The sequence below is a fragment of the Scleropages formosus genome, chromosome 6 (genome assembly GCF_900964775.1).
Source record: "Scleropages formosus chromosome 6, fSclFor1.1, whole genome shotgun sequence".
NCBI lineage: Eukaryota > Metazoa > Chordata > Actinopteri > Osteoglossiformes > Osteoglossidae > Scleropages > Scleropages formosus.
Genome location: NC_041811.1, coordinates 14235209 through 14256709, shown reverse-complemented (window position 1 = coordinate 14256709; position 21501 = coordinate 14235209). Strand labels below are relative to the sequence as shown.

At 39.8% G+C, this 21501-nt stretch overlaps 3 protein-coding genes across 9 annotated transcripts in view; all 3 read left to right on the top strand.

The window, feature by feature from the left end:
- The window catches only part of ppip5k2 (diphosphoinositol pentakisphosphate kinase 2), a 32511-nt gene extending 27923 nt beyond the window's left edge, over positions 1–4588 (top strand). For 2 of the 7 annotated variants that reach the window (XM_029252739.1, XM_029252737.1), the window contains exons 30-33: positions 73–93; positions 2452–2595; positions 2682–2810; positions 3119–4588. In XM_029252739.1, coding sequence (XP_029108572.1) covers positions 73–93; positions 2452–2595; positions 2682–2810; positions 3119–3837 — 1013 coding nt within the window. In that variant the 3' untranslated portion in view covers positions 3838–4588. The remainder of the gene's footprint in view (positions 1–72; positions 94–2451; positions 2596–2681; positions 2811–3118) is intronic. The other 5 variants (XM_029252742.1, XM_029252738.1, XM_018744803.2 and 2 more) reach the window with 3 other exon arrangements.
- A 93-nt stretch (positions 4589–4681) lies between these two features.
- Positions 4682–9294, top strand: macir (macrophage immunometabolism regulator). Its single transcript, XM_018744810.2, has 2 exons — positions 4682–5344; positions 7030–9294. Exons 1-2 carry the CDS (start codon positions 5073–5075, stop codon positions 7664–7666), a joined length of 909 nt encoding a protein of 302 aa, XP_018600326.2. The 5' UTR covers positions 4682–5072; the 3' UTR covers positions 7667–9294.
- Positions 9295–17141: 7847 nt separating this feature from the next.
- LOC108929886 (lysozyme C-like) lies at positions 17142–19463 on the top strand. The gene is made up of 4 exons (XM_018744719.2): positions 17142–17393; positions 18224–18382; positions 18626–18704; positions 19327–19463. The coding sequence occupies exons 1-4, from the start codon at positions 17261–17263 to the stop codon at positions 19391–19393; spliced, it is 438 nt and encodes a 145-aa protein (XP_018600235.1). The 5' UTR covers positions 17142–17260; the 3' UTR covers positions 19394–19463.
- The last annotated feature ends 2038 nt before the right edge of the window (positions 19464–21501 follow it).

Genomic DNA, 21501 nt, shown 5'->3' with positions numbered 1-21501 from the left:
TTATTACATTAGATATCATATTTTCATTCTTTTTATTTTTGTTTTTCAAATCTGCTTTTCTAAATGGGTCAGTGTTTCCCAGTATGTTCTGTGGTAAGTGTTATTTTTAATTTATAAATTTGTCCTATTTGAGTGTTTGGTGTTTTCTATTGCTTAATTCTTCTTTCTTGATGTCCTAATTTAGCTTTTTCCTCTATTTTCAAAAATCATTTTTTAACTCCCTTTGCCAACCTTTTTTCCTTCTTCTTTTAATTTAAGGTGTGCATATTGTTTTCCTATAACTGTATTTATAATTCTTCCAGAATGTCTGTGGCACCCATTTAATATTAGTTAATGTTCTGTGCAGTACCTTTAGGTTTAAATGTGGATAATCTGTGGTTTCTTTCAAATCCTGATCAGTATTTATTAGGATAATGTGACCAGACCAAAGACATATTGAAATAGCCATCCCAAATCTTTACATAAGGTTTTGAGCACCACTGATGTATTTTAAACTAAAGGGAAGTTGTGGACTGTTCTACTGTACATGTAACTGAGTGACAGAAATGCCATCATTTATACACAGTACTAGTATGGAACAACCTGGGCAGAAGAGTAAAAACAACAATCCACAAGTGGGATCTCTGGGAACTGTTGTAATAGAATGGGAAATGTGGCCGATTTCCTGTTCAAACTTGATAACCAAATGACTAATAAATTTTTTCCAGTAAGCTGAACTCACTAGTACTGTGTATACATATGATCATCGTGGTATAGCTAGAGACAAATAATGGTGTCTTGATTTAGTGTATTGCATTGTCTTAGTTCTCTGCATAGAATTTGTTAATCAGTTGACATCAGAAGTTCAGTCAACAACAGAAATTGTATTTTACTAATGGTGTTGAAATGATCCTGTCAGTAGTACTTACTTTGCACAAGGTTATTGAACATTATGTATTTATATGTCTGTTTCCTTGGGCAAAGGGTTAAGCTTAACATTTTTAATATAGATATGTTTTGGTTATATATTTGCCTAGGTATTGGCTGTTGTATATTATTTTTGGAGGCATTCTTTTTCCTTTTCACGTCTTATTTCCATAAATTTTGGTAATCTGTACCCACCAAACTGCCAGTTTATATATCTTATTGGCATAAATAGTTCTGTATTGTACCTGTAATGGGTAAAGATGGCCAAATTTACAGGATGTTGATAAATGAATGTATCAGGTAGCACTGTGTGTATCACGTGTCCTCTGGAAGAAGGGCATAAGTCTGCTGTGAGCTCTCAGCTACCAACTACACTGGTACTTTTAACTGGCCTTGCAGGTTCCTGCAGGATGGCTGTTGCTTGCAGTGGAAGTTTCAACACTCCAGTCTAGGACAGTGTGCACACTTTCGGAAATGTATTAGAGTTTTATATATTTGTGTGTGTGTGTGTGTGTGTGTGTGTGTGTGAAATTGAGAAAATACTTAAGGAGACATTAGGATGAGCAAGTGTGTGGGTTTTTTTTTTTTTTTTCCTCCCCAGTTTAGCTTTTTTTTTTCTTAATATAGCTTCTTTATTTGATGTTTTGTTTAACAGTATTTTTGCCATTTACTATGTTTCCCCTCTACAATCCATTTCACTTAATAAATTGTTCTTAGGCAGAATCTCACTGTGCAGTACATTCATATGTGAATTTTTTCATTTACATCACCTACAGGTATTTCCCCCCCGCAACTTTAATTTTTAAATACTGCTGAAGCTGCATGATGACTGTCATCAAATATGAGCTTATCATTTTCATGGGGATTCATATGCTTGTTCCTAAAGTAGACATAACCCAGAGCATCAGTGCGGTAGGTTGAGATGGACTGCTGTGTTTTGGTAACATCCCAGCTTTGAGAGCATCTTGGTAGGTAGATTTTGGCGAGATCTGCCACTCATGTGCTTCCATTCTGCTCATCTCAGATGTCCAATTGTAAATTGTTTGCACTCGTTTCCAATTTAGTCATTACATCTCTCTCTACAGACTTCATGACTTAACTGGGCGGCACGGTGGCACAGCGAGTAGCGCTGCTGTCTCACAGCGCCTGGGTGGTGTGAGAGAACGTGGGTTCAATCCCCGCTCAGTCTGTGTGGAGTTTGCATGTTCTCCCCGTGTCTGCGTGGGTTTCCTCTGGGTGCTCTGGTTCCCTCCCACAATCCAAAGACCCAAAGACATGCTGTTCAGGTTCCCCCATAGTGTGTGTGTGTCAGAGTGAGTGTGTTTCACTGATGCATGGATGAGTAACCCCTTGTAAGTCATGTATCTAGTAGTGTAGTCACCTTGGTGAATAAGGTGTGTGGGCTAGTAACACTACATAGTATGTGTTGTAAGTTGCTTTGGACAAAGTGTCTGCTAAGTGAATAAATGTAACTTGATTAAATGTAAGACTATGCACTGATTTGTTTTTTTAAGTTCGATAATTTGGCGGTTTTTTTGCTTTTAGGTTTTGAGTTGTACTCCATGGTTCCATCAATTTGCCCTCTTGAGACTTTGCACAACTCGCTTTCGCTGAAGCAAGTAGATGAGTTCCTGGCTTCTATTGCTACATCTCATGACTCCATCTTTGAGACACCCACCTCTTCCCCAGGTATGTATTTTGTTATAATTCAGTAACACAATGTAGAACACTTAACTCGAAAGAAGTATTTACTTGTAGTATCTGTCTGCTTCCAGCCTCCTCATTAAGTTACAGTGCTGTTCCAATAAAGAAAGCACCTTTGAACACGTACACCCCAGCTAAGGTTCTGCCTTGTCCTTTTACTCATTCTTCAAGTAAGAAGACTTTAGAAAAAGCTGCAACTGGTAAGTGGTTTTATTTAGGTATAGCTTGCTATGTAGTGTATACTTGAAATATTTTTTTATATTTTTAGATCTGGTTGTCCCAGAGTGTTTATAAATGATTTGAATTATCCCCCCTTCATTGGAATTTCACTAACCTGCTAAAAATTAAGTCATTCAAAGTTGTAAATATTCCTTGATTAATTTAAGTACATGTCTGTTTTCCTATTTCACAGTTTTCTGTTGTCATGGCTTTTTACACTAAGGCAGTGGCTTCTCTATGATTGCCTGTTTGCTTTTTTTTTTTTTTTTTTAAAAACCCTTTTATGTAGTCAGCAGTGAATCTCCTACCAGAGAACATATGGTTGATTGCACAGACGAGTTGCTCCATGGCTCCACAGGAAACAAAGTTTTACAGCAGCATACCTTGAAAGACTCTGGAAAACAGCAAAACACCAGCAAAGAGCCAAAAATCCCTTTTGATCCTGCTGTGTCCCTAAACCTTTCAGCTGATATCACCTGTGGTGATGAGATGCAGCTGAAGACTACAACCCGTGATGACTCCAAAACTAAGGAGCCCACAGAGGCCACTGCCCTTAATAATCCCGGTAGTAAAGTGTCTTTGCAATCCACATCCAATAAAAAAATTGATAAGGTAGGTAGTAAGGGAGATATGCAAGCTTCCATGCATGAAATTCCTGAGAGTAAATTGCTGTTAGAAGCTTCAGCCCATGCTTCCCTCAGTTGCAAGGTTTCAGTACAAGATGTATGTTACAGTAGCACTAGTGATAAATCCAAAGCCAAAACTATCGGTGAAGTAGACCAGCAGCTGTTACAGCAGGACACTCCTGGTAACACACAATCCATACCAGATATGGCCCCCAGTACTGCTGTTGCTGAAGTGCCACTGCAGACTTCGTCAAAGGATATCATGAATGATTTAGCACCCCAGGACACTACTTCTGTTGCTTCTCCTGATGGGACACCCTCGCTTGCCACTAGCCAGATACGGGGCATCATCCAAAAGCCAGCAAAGGCAAACATGGAATAGTTGTGCTGATTATGGCTGAAAATGAAAATGTGTGCAAAAAGCAACGGAATGTATTCGTGGTTTCAAAACACCTTCTGTGAGTCCCCCCCCCCCTTTCTATGTGAACAAAGCAGAAGCAAAGTGAAATGCTGTGTGACAGGAAGGTTTTGTAAAGCCTGAGACCTATAGACAACATTTCAGCGTTTAGCACTGAAACTAGATGGCCATTTTTCCACTTACACATTAGTAATGCGATCTGCATACAGTCTTGTATTTCTCAGTGTACTGTATGTGTAAAGTTGGTGTTTAATCTGTAAGCTAGTTTGCTAATTAATGATGGTATGTAAAAAGCATTAATGTAAATCTCAGATTTTACATTTGAATTTTGTTCAACAAAACAACTAGTGAACAACTACAGAGAAATCTGGAAGAAAAATCCTTTACAAGGCAATTAAAAGGTATGTGGGCTGTTGAAAGGTGCAGAATATACTATTTTCATTTTATATTGCACACCTGTATATCTAAAATCAAAGATTACTTTGCCTTATGTGTACCTGAGAAACATTCTCTCCCATTGTAAATCAGAGATGATTGTTGTATATAAAAAATTATGTTTAGGTCTTTTGTATGTATTGTAAAGTTGTGAAATTTTTCTTTTTCAATATGTGCATTAAAATATGTACAGAAACATTTAGGACTGTGTTACACAATTGAATAGTGCTTGAAATGCACACTTAGTTTTCCAAGGAATGCAATACATTTTCAATATTAAAATTAAACAGCTGAAAATACCAAAAGTTTTATGAAGTTTTTTTTTTTTTTTGCACAATCAGTAGCTGCTGCAACCCATACATAGGTTTCCACCCTATATCGGGTACTGATGTGCAAATGAACACTGCACAGATCCAGGGTGCAGAGGTCGGGGTGGGGAGAGCAGGCAGTAATGCAGACAATAGACACAGTCCAAACATTGCAGACAGTGCCAGTGTTACAAGGGCATTAGAAGGCAGTGATGAGGTCCCCCACTGTCGTGTCATCAATATACCTGATAATATGATTACTGCAGTTGTGGGTCAGCAAGGTGTATAGCAGTGGGCTGAGCATGCAACGTTGTGGTAAATGCAGGATAGGTTAATGCTTAATTGTTGTAATGCCCCAATTAAAATAAAACCAGTAGTATTTGATTTGGCAGTATTTAACTTATTTTGCATACGCTTTTTGTTACAATCAAGCGGTGTAACATCACGTCAGAAATAATGACACGTGATACATGTTTATGGATTGGTATGTCTCCATTTAGAAAGAATAGTGATTACCATCTAAACTCTTATGCAGATGTTTCTCCGCAATTTCCGTTTACAAGAAATGCATCGCGTCAAAATCGCATCTTGCAGAGGCAATTGGTGACGTCACAAGCCGATTACCTCACTCGGTCACGTGAATTTACTACGCGCGTCCTCGTGCGTCCTCGTTCGGTCTGCTTGGGTGGAGGCGCGCGAGTCGGGTCGCTTCACCCCCCCCACCACAGGTTTGCATCTTTTCTTGTCGTTTAATAATGCGCACAGATATGCGTGTGGTGAATAACACGTTTGTTTTGTTTAGTAATAGATTTTAAAAAGGCGGCGTAATAAAATTCAGTGCTACGTCGTACAATGTCGTTGTTGTCGATGTTGTATGGATGTTGTAATCAGCGCGGCAGAGCCGCCTTGACGTGACGATTTATCTTTTGGGCGGAAATAATAATAGTCCAAATTTGCGTCAGTCGCGCTTAACGTTTACATTTAAAACATGAAGTGAAATTTGTGTGAAATAGCATGAATAAATGGTGGAAAATGTGTGTTTGCTCCGCGGCGCATCCATCCGGTAGCTAAAACCTAAGCTACTAGCTCCTGTGTTCAGAACAGACTCTCTGAGTACAGACTGTCTGTACAGAGACTGACCTCCTCTTCGTGGCTCTAACTGTTAATTATTTACTTTGAAACAATAACTTATTTAGTGGATGTGTCCTTTTCTTTTGCTTGTCATAATTTTGTGTCCTCGGATGGTTAATCCTTGGGTTTTGCTCGTCGTCAGGAAGAGACAGGTGTATTTTTATTTAAATTTTTAATTTCTCGATCATTTATATATAACTAATAAGTGTTTTTTGAGCGTGATGAATCAGTTCAGACGAGAAATCAAGTGGATTTCTTAAGAAATCTTTAATTTCGGTGCAGCAGCCTTAAAGAATGACAGGAGTGGTTCACTGGATGAGATGCAGATGAGATGATGGTGATAATAAATAATAATGATGTGGGGCCAGGCACTGAGGCAGGCCGCTTTCACATCATTCCCAAAGATATATCTGATTGCTATGATCTTGTTTCATATACAAATATATTTTTACTCTTTTTAGTTTTAAAATCTATATTCAGAAACAGATTTTCCTTGTCGGTGGATATGAATTTACCGTATTAATGATTAATCGGAAGCATTTTTTATAGAACATGTGTCACTGTATTAATAATATGTGTTACTACTCGCTGTGTAACAATACATAATTTTCAGCAATAAATGTTTCTTTGTACTACATATCACGTCCTCCAGACAAAAAAAAAAAAAACCCATAGTATTTTTTCCTTGCTAAAAATGCAGTGCATTTGTTGTTTCAGTTTAAAATATTTCTGACTCCATTGCTTTTTTTCCTGCAGTGCTGAAAGGCGCTGGATGAATCTGTCAACCTAGCAATCTGCCCTTTAAGGAGAACTCTGCATCTTTATAATCCTTTCTGTTGCTTTTTATAGTATTTGAACCTCGATGTGTTGAGTCTGCAGCCGTTTATCTTTTTCAGTGAGTTTGGAGCATCTATTCTGTTTACAGCCATTTACTTACTACGACTGGTCACTTGAAATTGGACCTCTAAGCTGTTCATTTACATATATTTATAGATAAAAAAGGGTATAACTTCTTACCACAGCTTATACAAGTACTGAGTAGTATTTTTGCAAAGTAAAGTAATATGGATTTTGTGGGTGCTGTCAGGTGTATCTGGACACATATTACAGATACTGTCTGTGAAATAATATACACTATAAGTTGAGCAGACAGTTGCATGTAAGTAAAAGTAAAGTATCTACTTAGTCAAGTAAATAAGGAAAAACTTATAATGCAGGCATGTTTGACAACACTAATAAGACTTCAATATCCACCTGGTCTGCTTGTGTTGTATTTGTTTAGTCAGGTCATGTCTTTAACAATGGAGATGGATGTCAGTGGCATGTCCAGGGCACCCGTGTCCGTCCTGCCTGCTGCGGAGGCCAAAGCCGCCTTGAAGGCTGGTCCTGAGAAACCACGCTGTGCCAGCACGCCCTGCTCCCCCATTAAAAGCACAGTCTCGGGATACCAGATTGTTCACATGAACTCCAACTACCTGGTAGGCTTCACCACTGGGGAGGAGCTCCTGAAACTGGCCCACAAGTGGTCGAGCACTGAGAACCCCGGAACCGAGTCCTTGCCGAGCCTGTGCTCTAAACCACTGGATCTAGGTCTCCAGCGAGCCTCCCGAATATACAGAACCAAGAGCCGATACTACCAGCCTTACGACATTGTGGCGGCCACCGGGCAGAGGCGGAGGCGAATGCCCAGCTCAAGTGACAGCTACCTCAAGCCATTGCCCACGGAGCCCGGCAAGGTGCTTCACGGACCCCTGCCGCTCTGCCTTCTCAAAGGGAAGAGGGCGCATTCGAAGTCTCTTGACTACCTCAACCTGGACAAAATGAGCATCAAGGAATCTGTGGACACGGAGGTCCTGCAGTACCAGTTGCAGCACCTTACCCTCCGAGGGGAGCGCGTGTTTACGAGGAACAAGACTTGAAGGAGGGGCCTGGGGGGTCGGGGGGTGAGGGTGAAGCAGAGGATGGGCGTGCTGTGGGTTTGGTCACTTCCCACAAGACTCCACCTCTGATGCTATGATCAGCACCTCCCAGGAGCATGGGCAGTTCTCCAAACTGACATTTGTGTTATTTATCTCTTGTCTCGTGAACCATTGCCTATGTGGGTTACACCTGAGATTACACGATGCACACAAAAAAATTGCTTAAATCAGCAAATGAGTTTGCAGTGTGTGGCATTAAAGGAGTAATTACAAATGGTTAGATTAAGTTCCAAGAGTAGCAATAACCTGAGTGCTCCTTTGTTTTTGTTTTGTTTTTTTTTCTCTCTTTCGCAATGCATCTATTGCAGAATTTGTATTTTTCTGCCTCTGATTGCACTGTTAGACATCTTGAATATTTATGAAAATATTGCCTCTGAACTTAAAAGCACACCTCTTCTTCACCTGACCCGACATGTTGGATATTAGCACACCTAGGAAACTCGCCTGTGTGAATCATACGACATCTTTAGTAATTTTATGTAAAACACTGACTGTTATATAATCATAAGGTTATTTAAAAGAGTATTTGGAGGGATTTGTGAAGAAGAAGCTTATTGGCAAAGTGCTTAAAATAAGATCAGTTATATCCAGAATTAATCCTTATCACTGTTCCTACAAATATGCCTGATACTGAACAGGAATACATTAATCTGCCAGTTTTATTTGATTTTGTATCCTTTTCTGCGTGCGTGTGAATGTGTAGATGTATGAGCTTTCAAAACATCTTTTTAGTGAAAGTGGATGGCTATTAGAAAATTGAAAATTAGAGAAGTGGAAGGTTAAGGCCCTATGTGTGCACAATTAGTTTTATAAGAAACTTCTTGTACAGGTTTATAGATCCCAAACACATAGCTTTAGAAACCAAAGGAGTTGATGAATATCCTGTAAAAACTTGATAACCTTCTGATGACTTTTTGATAACTTTGTTTTCATTGCATAAAACAAAGGACAATCAGTGGGAGTTTTCATCCCTGGAGTAGGTTGACGTAACATGGCTAGGCCCTGTTGAGCAAAACTTTTTCCCGCCAAATGTGAACTTTGACTCGGTCAGTAGATTTAATATTAAGATCAAATTTCATTTCTTAATTTCTGAGTAAGTAAAAAAAATTTTTTTTCAGACTTTTCTTTCAAATTTTATTTCAAAACTATTTTAGATCCTGGTTTTGTTAATTCTGCTTATCAAAAAACTATTTGCAGCTAATACAGTGCTGGTGTGCTCTCATATGTTTACTAAAAGGTGGTTTGTACATTTTTTTTTCTTGTCTATTTTTCTTACAGCTGTTGTCCATGTAGACGTTACTGTTGTTTTAAACACTTGTATTCCTTTGAGTAAAAGTGCTACTTGTAAAGGCACAGTTAAAGCACCTTAAACTATAATGCATAATGTCTAAAAGTAAAGTGACTGTCATCCTGAGCATCTGAACATTACAAAACTTTTGCAAATCACTGACTGTTAAGCATTTTTCAGTAACAAATGTGTTAATATTTGTTGGACAGTAATTGCCAGTGATATAGTACTGTGCAAAAGCTTTAGGCACTGGGGGGGGGGACTGTAAAGTGAGAATGCTTCCAAAAATAATGCTCTTAATTGATAAACTTCTTACAAAGCTTAGTAACCACCCATCATCAACAACCGCTTGTTCCGAACGGGGTCGCAGCGGGTTTGGCCGGGTCCCGCTTTCTGGTGGGTCTGAGGTTTCAGTCCTGCTTGGGATGCCTTGTGATGGACTGGCGTCCTGTCCTGGGTGTGTCCCCTCCCACTCCAGCCTTGTGCGCTGTGTTGCCGGGTTAGGCTGCGGTTCGCCGTGACCCCGCCTGGGGTAAGTGGTTTCAGACTGTGTGTGTGCGTGCGTGCGCATACTTCCTTTTTTTTTTAACGATATACAAAACCCTTACTGTAATACTCTCACTTTTTGCGAAAGGAATGCTTGGAAATCTAAAATATGCTGTTTCCCATTGACACTAATGCAGAAGAGATTAAATAATTGTCTAAAACAAATATTTTGGTGAAACATCTGCCCAAGACTTTTGCACAGTACTGTACATTACAGATCTTCATGATGTGACTTTTTTTTTTCTCAGTTTGTATTTACCGTGGTTAAGTAAATTTATATCTTCTGACATGTGTTTCTTGATGTGTGGAATCAAGCTTTTTCAATCCATTTGTTTTTAAAATCTAGTACACATCCTCATGCATGCATAGGTTTTGTCCCTGTTCTGCCTCTATGATTTTTGCCTCCTGAATATTGGAAAATTTATCAGTCAAAATTTATTATCTGTCCCTTAACAAAATCATTGTCTTTCTCTGACACATTTACACACACAATTTATACCTACTTCTGAAAGAAGTCTCATCAGAAGTGTTAATAAGATTATAGACCGCTCTATTGTGTGTCCCTTTTATCCTAGTGGGCATGTTACATGCATTTAAACACTAACTGAGCTTGTATTTATGGCTTTTAAAAAAAGCAATAACAATAGTTACTGAAATACAGCCATTCCCTTACCTGAAGTCTCAATAACAGAATATGAGATGGCAGTGTGTTTCATGCACCAGTGCAGCCATTATAATACAGGAGGGAAATGGTGGACTATTGCATGTCATTTATCATGAAAGGCATTACCAGTCTGCAGCACTGGCTGCTGTGCCTTTTCTAGGCCTTTAGTTTAGTTCAGGTGCATTTATTCAAGGCTTGTGTTGTATGTTGTCTTTTCATTTGAAACATTACTTTCTAGGATGTTCCAGCTTAGTGGGATGTTTACTTTTAACTGTTGTGGACTCAATTTTCTTCTCAACTTTCATGTAATTGAATTTTTACTGAATGAGTCTTTATGCTTTGTGATGCCATTGCTGTTGCAGCTATCTGTGATTGTACACTTAATATTAATTAAAAAGTTACTGTTAATTGGCTCCCTCTCCATGTTTTATTATGTATTTGTTGTATTTTGCTGCCATAATCAATGTGTAATAAGGCTAGAGAGAAGCCTTAAAATTAGAGGATGCTTCTTTTGGGTCCCTGAGAAGTTAAGTAGTTTTTTCCACTTAAAACATTAAGAAGATATTTGACTTGTGAGCTTTTGCTTTATTTTGCCGACGCCTCTGTCCAAGGCAACTTTACCTGTTAGTATGGTACATGTGAAGCTCATTGACACCCAAACCATCTGAACTGACAGCCACACCTGAAGAGAAGATGAGACAAGTACCAGGTGTGGCCAATGATGTTTCAACTATAGTTTGTGGTAAAGTAGTTGCTGCAGTGTTAGAGCTAAATGCCTTGCTTCATTTTGATTATTTTGACTGATGCTTGTCTTTTTTTTTTTTGTCATGAGCAATAAGTCTGATAATAAGAGATTCAAGAATTCCTCCAATTATTGCCCCTCAGATGGTTACTTTAGTGACAGACAAGCAAGTTTACAATTTACCCATGTATGCAGCTGTGTGTTACTGGAGCAATTCATGGTAAGTACCTTAAACAAGGACATTACAGTGGGTGTAGTTAATTCGGTGTTACCTTCAGGTTACATGGTGGCAGCCCTAATAGGCACCTCATTCTCTTCTGTAGCAAGTTTGTTTTACATTATGCAGTGTCAAAACTTGAAATGTAAACAAATTACTCAGAAACATGTGCTTTATACTGGGACTAAATAATTGTCCCTATTAGGCATTCATTCACAGCACATGACTGACCCAAGAGTATGATATTGATTATTCACTGGGTGGAAATTTCCCAGATTCATTACAGAATTATTGTAATATGCGTCAATAATAATAATAATAATACCTTTACCAATGTTAATCTAAATGTTTCTTGATCACAACTGCGTTAGCATTTTTGAATTATTTCCTGCATTATATGTTGAAGTAACATGAGTCACAGACCACCTTCAGTGATGAGTGTTGCCAGTAGCACGTCCAGCTCTGATAAATTGAGAAGGCTGGCCGAAAGTTGTCCTGGTCCACGTTTGAAGACGTAGGTTTTTTTTTTTTTTGTGTGTGTGAAAGGAAACCAATATTTACCTTCTTGCAGCTTCCATATATCTTGTACTCCAACCGCTTTAACACAGTTCTCGATGTGGTTTATGACCTTTGGCAGGACGAGTTTAATTTAAGTAGTAAGCACGGAAGTATGGGTTCTGAAGAGTGCAAGTTAGCCTAAAGCAGGTTTTACAAACAAATCCTGTGTAAGATGATCAGTATTTTACATTTTCTGTCCATATTTTTTCTTCTATGGAGAGTTTATAGTGATTTGTTAAAATAAGTCCATATTTTATAAGTGACATTTTGGAAAAATGTTTTTCTAAATGTATAAATTACACATATTAAACATATCCTTAACTACAAGCAAACTCAGATGTTTTGTGTCCTTGCATTTGACATGCTCACGTGCCAGTTTTATACAAACCGCAAAGCTGTACACATGCAAGACATAAGAAAAATATTAATCTCATTTGATGGAGTTATATTTAATCTTGCAATTTAGCTTACTGCAGCAACATATTAACAGGTCCACAATGACCTCTTTGAGCAGACAGAAATCCAGTTGTGGACATCCTTTTTAGTTTGGTTTTAGTGATGGACAAGGTCTGATGTTTTCGAAATTTCATTCCACTTATTGTGAAAGTGATTTATTGCATCAGTTTGGAGAACCCTTGATTTCCTTCTTTCGTTATTACTGTTAGGAAGTTCTTCTTTCAGAATTACAAACGGGTTTATTCTGTACATTTCATGTCCTACGGATGAACAGCTACTGAAATTTCAAAGGAAAATATGTTGGCTTTTTTCTTCTGCTCTTAGATTAGTGGTACATCATGACAAATTTCAGGAGTGGATATCCCATAGTTGGTACAGTGGTGCAGCAGGTAGTGCTGCTGCCACCTTCAAGTGCCTTGGCTGTTTGACTGTAGGTTTGAATCTGGCTCAGTCTGGAGAGTTATGTTCTCCCTTTTGTCTGTGTGGGTTTCCTCTGGATGCTCTGGTTTCCTCCCAAAGTCTAAAGACATGTGTTTGAGGTGAACTGACAATGCTAAATTGCCTATAGCATTTATTTGCCTGTATGAGTGTGTGTGGCTACTCTGCAATGGACTAGCATCCTGTCTAGGGTGTACCCTTCCTTACTTAGATCCCAGTGCTTCTGGAATAAGACTACTGCAACAAAGATAAGTGAGTGAGATACACTGCACAGGAAAACTGTAAAATAAACTGAAAAATCTATATGTCAAGTAGGGTATATAGAAAGGGGAACATATAACTTCATTGTTTCAGACGTATGTTTACTATGCAAATTGCAGTAAATGTTAAATATGAACATTTGACATACATACTGTTTTTTCACTTTGCATAGCTAACTGGCTTGATTACTCTTTACTCATTTGACACCTCTGTCCAAGGTGACTTACATTACATTGATTCATTTAGCTGATTTTTTTTTTTTTTTTTTTTTTTTTTTTAACAAAGTGACTTACAATGTTGAGCTACTTACAATTATTTGCCCATTTTTACAGCTGGGTAATTTTACTGGAGCAAGTTTTAGGGTAAGTACCTTATTCAAGGATACTGTGGCTGGAGGCAGGAATCAAATGTGCAACCTTTGGGTCCAAAGGCAGCAGCTCCAACTACTGCGCTACCAGCCGTCCCCATCTAACTACTGATTTGAAATGCTAGATACGCTGTACCAAACTACATACAATCATATTTACAGACACCCGATTTAACACGCTCACTCACAGATTCATACACTACTAGGCAATTTCTGTTTCTCAGTTCACCAGAGACGTGTCTCTTTGGACCATGGGAGGAAACTCTGAGGAGCGCTGAGGAGAAACCCGTGTAAACATGGAGAAAACATACAAACCCCATTTACACTGAGACGGATTTAAACCCAGATGGAAATACAGAGCCCAGCACAATCACGGTGGCATTTTCCCTCATTTTACTTCTGTTTATTTTACAATTTTGTATTTTCCAGGATTAAGGCAGTTTTGAATTAGTTTCCTGAAAGTGTAAGAATGATTATATTTGGAAGTCAGGTTTAGATAAATATTTTTCTGCTAGAAAGGACAAACATTTGGATTAATCTGTTCTGATTTCCATGACACAAGAAATGAGCTCATGTGCCTCAAATGTTTGGAGATCTTCTGAGTAAGTTAACCAGAACATAAAAAGACATTACCCTGTGATGGACTCGTGTGCCGTCCAGGCTGTACCCCCCTCAGCCTTGTGCCCAGTGATTCCAGGATAGGCTCAGGTTCATGGCGATCCTTCCAGGATGGAAGCATAAAAGGAGAATGTTAAAATTTTACCAGAACCTTGAGGTGGCAAGTTTTCTTGAGATTCCTGTAATGTGAAAGTCAAACAATGTCAGGAAAACATGAACCTTGTCAGAATGCTTTGTGAGTTTTTAGAAGAGAATTGATTCTGGCACCGTTGTCACTGAGTACACAGTAGCCAGGCAGATAAAACAAACCACAAAGATAACCCATATAAGGTGGATAAGTATTCAGAGCCATGTAAGCTCTGCCGTGTCCTGCTGTATGGCACAGGCTTGGTACCAGCTGACCTTGCAAAATTTGTTTTTAACAAAAGAGAAGATTATTGCTCATGAATACCACTCTGATGGAGAAAAAAAACACGGGGAGGGTATTTCCAGGCTTTGAAATTACTGATGCAAAGCACAATGACTGTACTAAAACTTTTCCACCTCTTCTTTAAACCGTAACTAAGCCGAGTTTATTTTTTCACGTCAAATGACTTTGATGACGAACCCATAGAAAGTACAAAAGAAATGCTCTCACTGGATCTTTTTTTCACATCAATATGGTGCCAAGCCTTTAGATGACAGACTCCTGTATTGACACTCATGTGGTGAAGGACACGGGTGCAACCGTGATGCACATCCCAAGGCAATGCTTGGAAATGATTGACGGAGGGGTAGCAATAAATCTACGCATTATTCAGAGCCTGAAAATGGGTGGAGGACCAAGGGATGCTTTCCTGTCACAGTCCCTTTTGACAGTGTGGAAGTGGTGCTCCAGGTGGAGCCCAACATGAAGTACCATGAGGTACCCATAAGTATTTTGCAGTAAAGATCTTTTCCCAACTAGGAACTTGGGTATCAGGTTTTGACATCAGACAATGATTGGCCCCCAGGGACCCAGCTAACCTGAGCCATAAAAATACATGTGCATCGTATCACAGATATTGTTTGTGACTTTTCATTTTCTTTCAGTGCATCCCAACATCGAAAGCCATGCCTTAAACAATAAATCAATCAGTTCCTTTGGTGAACTGAGAACATCTCTATAAAGGGTCTCAGGTTGGTTCGATTTACAGTAAAATCTGAATGTTGGCCAAGTGCTACTAGGGCAATAACACACTGAGGAGAGTTAAGGTGTGCTCAGTTTGGGGGTGGGGTGGGTTCGCGGGGGGTGTCCACAGCTGAACAAACAAGAAAAACCTTGGTGTCAACTGTACTAGAAGAACTGCACCTGCTGGTCATGATACAGACGTCCTACCACATTTTTTCGCAATTGACTGTGTCGGCACTTTCTTTGCAATTATTAACAAAGTTCCAATAGCAGATCCCATAAATGTTAAACTTGTTTAAGTAACGAATGACATCTGCCAAACACACAACTTTAATGACTATGAGTACTGAATTGCATATTAAATAAATACTTTAATCCTTGGAAGAATATTTTGCTATTCCATAACTCAACATTCTTAATGTTGCTTGATATCAATAAAAGAAAAAAATACATTCACCTCCATTGGATCAATCATTTCTTGTCACTGGACCGTAATTTATTTTTCAGCAGTCTCAACAATAATTATTTCTCGAACAACAACAGTCTTGTGCAATCACTGACCTTTTGTGCACAGTTATTCCGTTCTCCAAATGAAATGGGAGACTTGTTTAAATGCACAAATGGAAAGTCTGTCAGTCAGGACTTTCCAAGATAAGGTGTTCTTATCATATATGCTCTTATCTTAGGCAATTGTTTAAATGAGGGAAAAGATTAGTAAGTAGAAGTGTGACTGTTCACAACACACACACACACACACACACACACACACGTAGCTTTTCCATGCTCTTAATGCAATGTGATGTTATTTTGTACATTTCAAAAATGTCGTAATTCTGCATCCTTCAGTATCTAATAATGACTTGTTACTAACAAGGTTGTTTTGTTATAAAGGTTATTGACACTTGAAAACTTCTCAGTCACTGGCGGACCAACATTTTTTGAAATAAACTTGAACAAAGTCCAAAGAATATACTCAGTTATACTCACCTCTATGGATAAGATATTTTGTACATTTTCCACTTGCTCTTTTTGTTTTGTAGCAATGTGACTTTAAAAAGCTAACAGTTAATAGTATAGCGAGGTTGCTGCAATGAATGGGAAAATCATGAATTAGCACCATTTTTGGCATCTTAATTCCGAAATCTTCATGACGGATTATGGGTAGCTATTTTACTGTATAGTCCATCTTTCCTCATTCATCTTAATTAATTTAAAACTAATTTTAAAAATTGATTTCTAATATATACTGTGTAGCTGTTGCATGTAGTCAGTAGACAGCTCCAATACCACCACATTATTCAGAGCTGCAGGATCAAATTTAGCTACGGCTTCATCAGTGCAGTAGGTTCCCTCATCTCAAAACATGTCTTGGTTAATCTGTTTTTGTGACTTTACGATATGGTGTGAAAGTGTAGTTTTGGACTGGAGTAGGCCCAAGGTGCAGGTGTACCCCACCTTGCCGTCTGGATCACCGTGAACCTGCTCCAGATAGAGGCAAATGCATGGAGGCAAACTGGTGTTTCATCTTATGTTACTTAGCATTGCAGCATTGATGCTGTCTGCATGTACTAAATGAGGATTAGGCAACATATCATATGCACAATTTGTATCTACCCAAGTGTCAACTATTGACTGAGCCATGCAAATTTTCCAAGCATTATAAAGTTATTAGGCATTTCTCACACACGCTGTCTGAAACCGCTTGTCCGAAGCAGGGTCGTGGCAAGCCAGAGCCTAACCCAGCAACACGGGGCGCAAGGCCAGAGGACACCCCCAGGACAGGACGCCAGTCCGTTGCAAGGCACCCCAAACGGGACTTGAACCCCAGAGCCGCCAGAGAGCAGGCACAGGCCAAACCTGCTCCACCACCACACTGCACCACTGCACCCTCCCTTAGGGCATTTCTCAAAAATCAGTAACCTGGTCTCCTCATAAGGCAGTTTTACAGCAGAGTCATGTAAGGGCATAATTTTGGTCAATACAGAGAACTCGTGATTATTTGCCAGTCCTTCTTGGCCTTATTTGTAAAACTTAAAGATATGCTTTGGGCATTAAGGCACTGGTATGAGGAAACACAGTTCCTCTTTCATTGTTACGGTTAGGGAAGCTGCCTTTAAAACAAACAATAGTGACTCTTCAATGGACGGCCCACCTCCTTAAATTCCAGGCTTTCATCAGTTTCGGCACCATTTTACACTGACTTATCTGGAAGCGTCCAATCTTTCCAGAATGAAAGCTCCTCTGCTTCTCCTTTTGGCTCTCCTAGCCATTGCAGATGCAAAGGTTTTTACACGATGTGAGCTGGCGCGGAAACTGAAGGCTGCAGGAATGGATGGGTACCATGGATACGGCCTGGCTAACTGTAAGTACAGCACTCCTTCTTTGTACACCAAACGCGTATAATCCATCTCCGATTCCCCACGGGGATTCTTCTTAAACGGGCCTACCTTTGGCAGAGCGGTCGTGGCGTTACTAAAAACCTTTCGTTCGCACCGGACCGCTGCCTCGGCATTGCCAAGATCCTGCCGTTACGCAGGAGAGCTTCCGAGACGCTTCTGAAACTTCCTTCTCCTCTTTACCTAACAGTCTGAGTGCTTTTATCCAAAGAGTGGGAAGATGACACAACATTTATAGTGAAACAACCAGAAATGAACCTCATTGCACAAGTCATGTGTTGATAGGCTTGTGGCTTTGTGATTGACGCGCTACATGTATACTTTCTTTACTCAGTATTTCAGTGTTGCTGCTAACAAGGCAAAGATAAAGGCATAACAAATGAACACATTACACTATATAAGCTGTAATACATATGGTTTTACAATTTCAGTGGCTGGAATGAGGATCATGCGCCCCGGGGGAAATAAATTGTCACCTTGCGTACAATAAAGCAAATGAAAAGCATTGGATTAAAAGTAAATCAAAGAGATCAGGGCTACAGTAAATAATGTTCTCCTTCCTGGCGCTCAGTGAAACGGAACAGCTGTTTCGACTGACAATTCTGTACGTTTTGTCCTCAGCAGAGGTGTCAAACACAACACAGCTCTGCAAGTTTATTTCTCATTTCATCCCACCACCTGACACTTATTGCACATTTTAGATTCTCTCCATCTTCTTCTTCTTCTTCTTCGCACCGCACTACCCGCAGATCACTGTATTTTAATTTCACAAACGCTCGGTCCGTGTGCTTCCCAGGGGTCTGTTTGGCCAAATGGGAGTCGAGCTACAACACGGACGCCATCAATCACAACACCGACGGATCCACCGACTACGGCATCTTCCAGATCAACAGCCGTTGGTGGTGCAACAACCACCGGACAGTGACCGCCAACGCCTGTCACATCGACTGCAGCCGTAAGGGCCACGCATAGATATTGAATGAATAAGCGATCAATAGATATGCTACCTTGTGCTCAGTGACTGTTTTAACCAGAAAATGGCGGTGTGTCTCCATCCAGAGTCTAAATTTTATAAGACTTTTCAGCTTCAATGAAATGGTCTGGTAAGGGAAGTCTGAGCACCTTTTGACAGCCACTAGGTTGCTGAAATGACGCCTTCCAACACAGTGAACATGGCGATTTTGTGATTTCCCGGCAGAGCTGCTGTCCCCCAACATTGACGTGGCCATTCAGTGCGCGAAGCGGGTGGTCCAGGACCCCAATGGCATTGGAGCGTGGTAAGAATTACATGTCTAATTGAAGTTTGCTCAAGAGCATCACAGAGAGCCTCTCACTGTACTGGGATGCCAAGCGCTTTAGTGTCCATCCTGTACTTTCTGCTGCAGTCATTCTGACAAAGTTTGGCTTTGGATCTTAAATCTGTATTTTTTTTTAACTAAAAAAAAACTGTGAAAAAATACAATTTTTTTTCTTTTTTTTTTTTTTAAAAGCCATTTAAACAAAGACAAAATTAAAAAAAAAGTTAAACAGCCTACTGTATAATGCATTTAGATCTTGCATGTACTTTTTACCTTAAATTTAATATCCTTTGCATGGATTGCTGAGAACCTACCTTACTCCACTTCCTCAATGTAGGAGATTTATAAGGAATATTATATTAATCTTAGCGTGTGACAGGGTACGAGGGCACTACAGCGAAATTAATTTTTGCTGTTTGGAAGACCTACTATATAAAGACACAATTGTCCTTCTCAGCCCACAATATCTGCTATTCTGACAAATATATTGTTGAAAAAAAGAGTCAAAAGAAAAGTCAGTTAGGTGGTTAGGTACAAGGAATGCATGAGAATAAGGTGCAGCTCTATGGTCCATCTCCTTATATCCTGTTTTTATTTCCAGGGTGGCCTGGAGGAATCACTGCAAGGGTCGTGACCTGAGCCAGTACGTGGCTGGTTGTGGTGTTTGAGGACAGAATGTTTCTTAAACAATTTCGTTTACTCTGCCAATACTCTGTTCAATAAATACTTTCATTGCAATTACATGCGGTGTTGTGCTGAGATTTCGTGTATAATGTGTACTGGCACTAGGTGGCGCCAAATCGCGTTTGTTCTGCATTGTTAGCATTTACAATCGCCTTGCATACGAAAGAGGAAGTTACACGACATGTCCAGGAGGGGCAGCATTGTGCAGAAGAAAAATGATCAGCACATGATCACAATTACTTATTTTTAACAACATGTTTCGTGTGCGTTTTAAAGCTTGTATTTACACAGTTATTATCCCAGAGAGAAAAATTTGTTTTATCGATACCAAATAACGGAACTGGTACATTTTTAATGGAGATGTAGACTTTCTCAGTTTATCATTGTAGATTAACATAACCGAATTTTTTTCCCAGGGAATTATTGTATATATTTGACCCATGCCAATATACTGTTGTCTCTTAAACACTTTCTTTCGAAATTGGTGGCGTATAGATTCCACTTAAATACCTGAACCTTTTCAGTACTAACAAAGTAAAAAGAAAAATCACAACACATGCTTTATATGTATAGGCATATACACACACCAGGATCTCACATTTTGGAAACTCTTCCACCTACTCTTACCACTTTACATAATAAACCAGGATACCACCTCATTAATAAATATTCTACATATAACACCATTATAGGGGGAATTCCCATCTACACAATTATTAAGGGCTTTTTCTCCATTAAATGCATCCGTCTTATTAACAATGAATACCATGCAATTATTATACGCAAGACTGTAATTTTACCTGACATCTGTTAATAAAAGTACTAACACACAATAAAGTTCTGAGAGTGAAGTGTTTTGGGTAAAATGACTTGAAACAAGCACTTGAATAAACTGAAGACAGCAATTAATTTTATTAATGACTAATACGAGATCTTAACCTTCGCACACTGACATTCACGTCTAAACTCTGCATCATCAAAATAAGTCAAGTTCGGAGGCTGAAGAGTTCAGTGGGCGGAGTTAAGACACGTGTGTGTGTGAGAGACTGAGTAATGATGTGGGCGATCACCTGCCAGGCCAGGGTGTCAGTGCAAAGTGTGTGTGAGCGCGAGGCTCAAGTCAAGGAATGTGCTGCTGGTGTGTGTGCGCGCTGTCAAATTTCTGTCCAGAGTCGTTTGATCATTGTTTAAAATCGCTTTCCGGGGGAAGATTCCAGCACCAGCGATCCTATCTAACAACAGGCAGGCTAAGTAACAGCACAGCGATACAGTTAAACGCATCTTTTCACCCGTTTTTACTCTTTTTACTCGTAATGTGTAAAAGTGGCGATCGCTGCCCCCTGGAGATCATTATCAAACAGGCGAACCCTTCCGAAAGGAGCGCTCACCCTCGGGCTCAGAGCGGCCCGCTTACAAGTGCTTAGAACTGTCGGTCACGTGGCCACGCGCTGCGAATATCCGCTCGTGTGGCTTTAAACTACCGCGTGCCAGACAGGCTTTCACGCCGCGCTGATTCATTTCAGCCCAATCAACGTATTCAGCCACTATGAGTAAGATTTATCGGGTTCCTGCTTTGCGCCACCTTGCCAGTTGTGTGTACGAAGCGAAGGTGCCTCTGCGACGTGACCTGGGCGTCAGCCTGATTGTCTGTAAATACAGTGGTTTCCGTTATGCGCATGTGATGTAGCTAAATGAAAATTGAATTGCGCGACTACACGGTGTATTCCGGTAATCGGCTCAACTTCGAGTGCTCGCTGTAGAGCTGTAACACGTGTCTTCAGAAAGAATACGATGTAATTCCCCTCATGTAAAGTCTGCCTCCCCTTAGCGCAAATGACAAAATGTTTACGAATAAGTAAAAAACAAAAACTCCCTCTCCTCCTTCAAAAAGTAGCAAACGGTGAAACTTTTGTTAACGCATTTCACAACAGCTACGGATATTTGCGAGCACAGAGCGATCATGTTTTGCTGGATAGTTCCAAAAGCTGCCGCTAGAGGGCTCCAGTAACGTCCTTCCGTATTCCGGTTCCTCAGTGCTCGTCATTTCCGCTTCTCCTGCCATCTGGGGGGTGTTGTTCGGCAACCTTATATT

Excerpts from the sequence above, each read along its gene's own strand:
- macir (XM_018744810.2), top strand. The coding sequence starts at position 5,073 with ATGACACGTGATACATGTTTATGGATTGGTATGTCTCCATTTAGAAAG. Across the intron at positions 5,345-7,029 it reads CTTCACCCCCCCCACCACAG|TCAGGTCATGTCTTTAACAA; the intron begins GTTTGCATCTTT and ends GTATTTGTTTAG.
- LOC108929886 (XM_018744719.2), top strand. The coding sequence starts at position 17,261 with ATGAAAGCTCCTCTGCTTCTCCTTTTGGCTCTCCTAGCCATTGCAGAT. Across the intron at positions 18,383-18,625 it reads CTGTCACATCGACTGCAGCC|AGCTGCTGTCCCCCAACATT; the intron begins GTAAGGGCCACG and ends ATTTCCCGGCAG. Across the intron at positions 18,705-19,326 it reads CCCAATGGCATTGGAGCGTG|GGTGGCCTGGAGGAATCACT; the intron begins GTAAGAATTACA and ends TTTTATTTCCAG.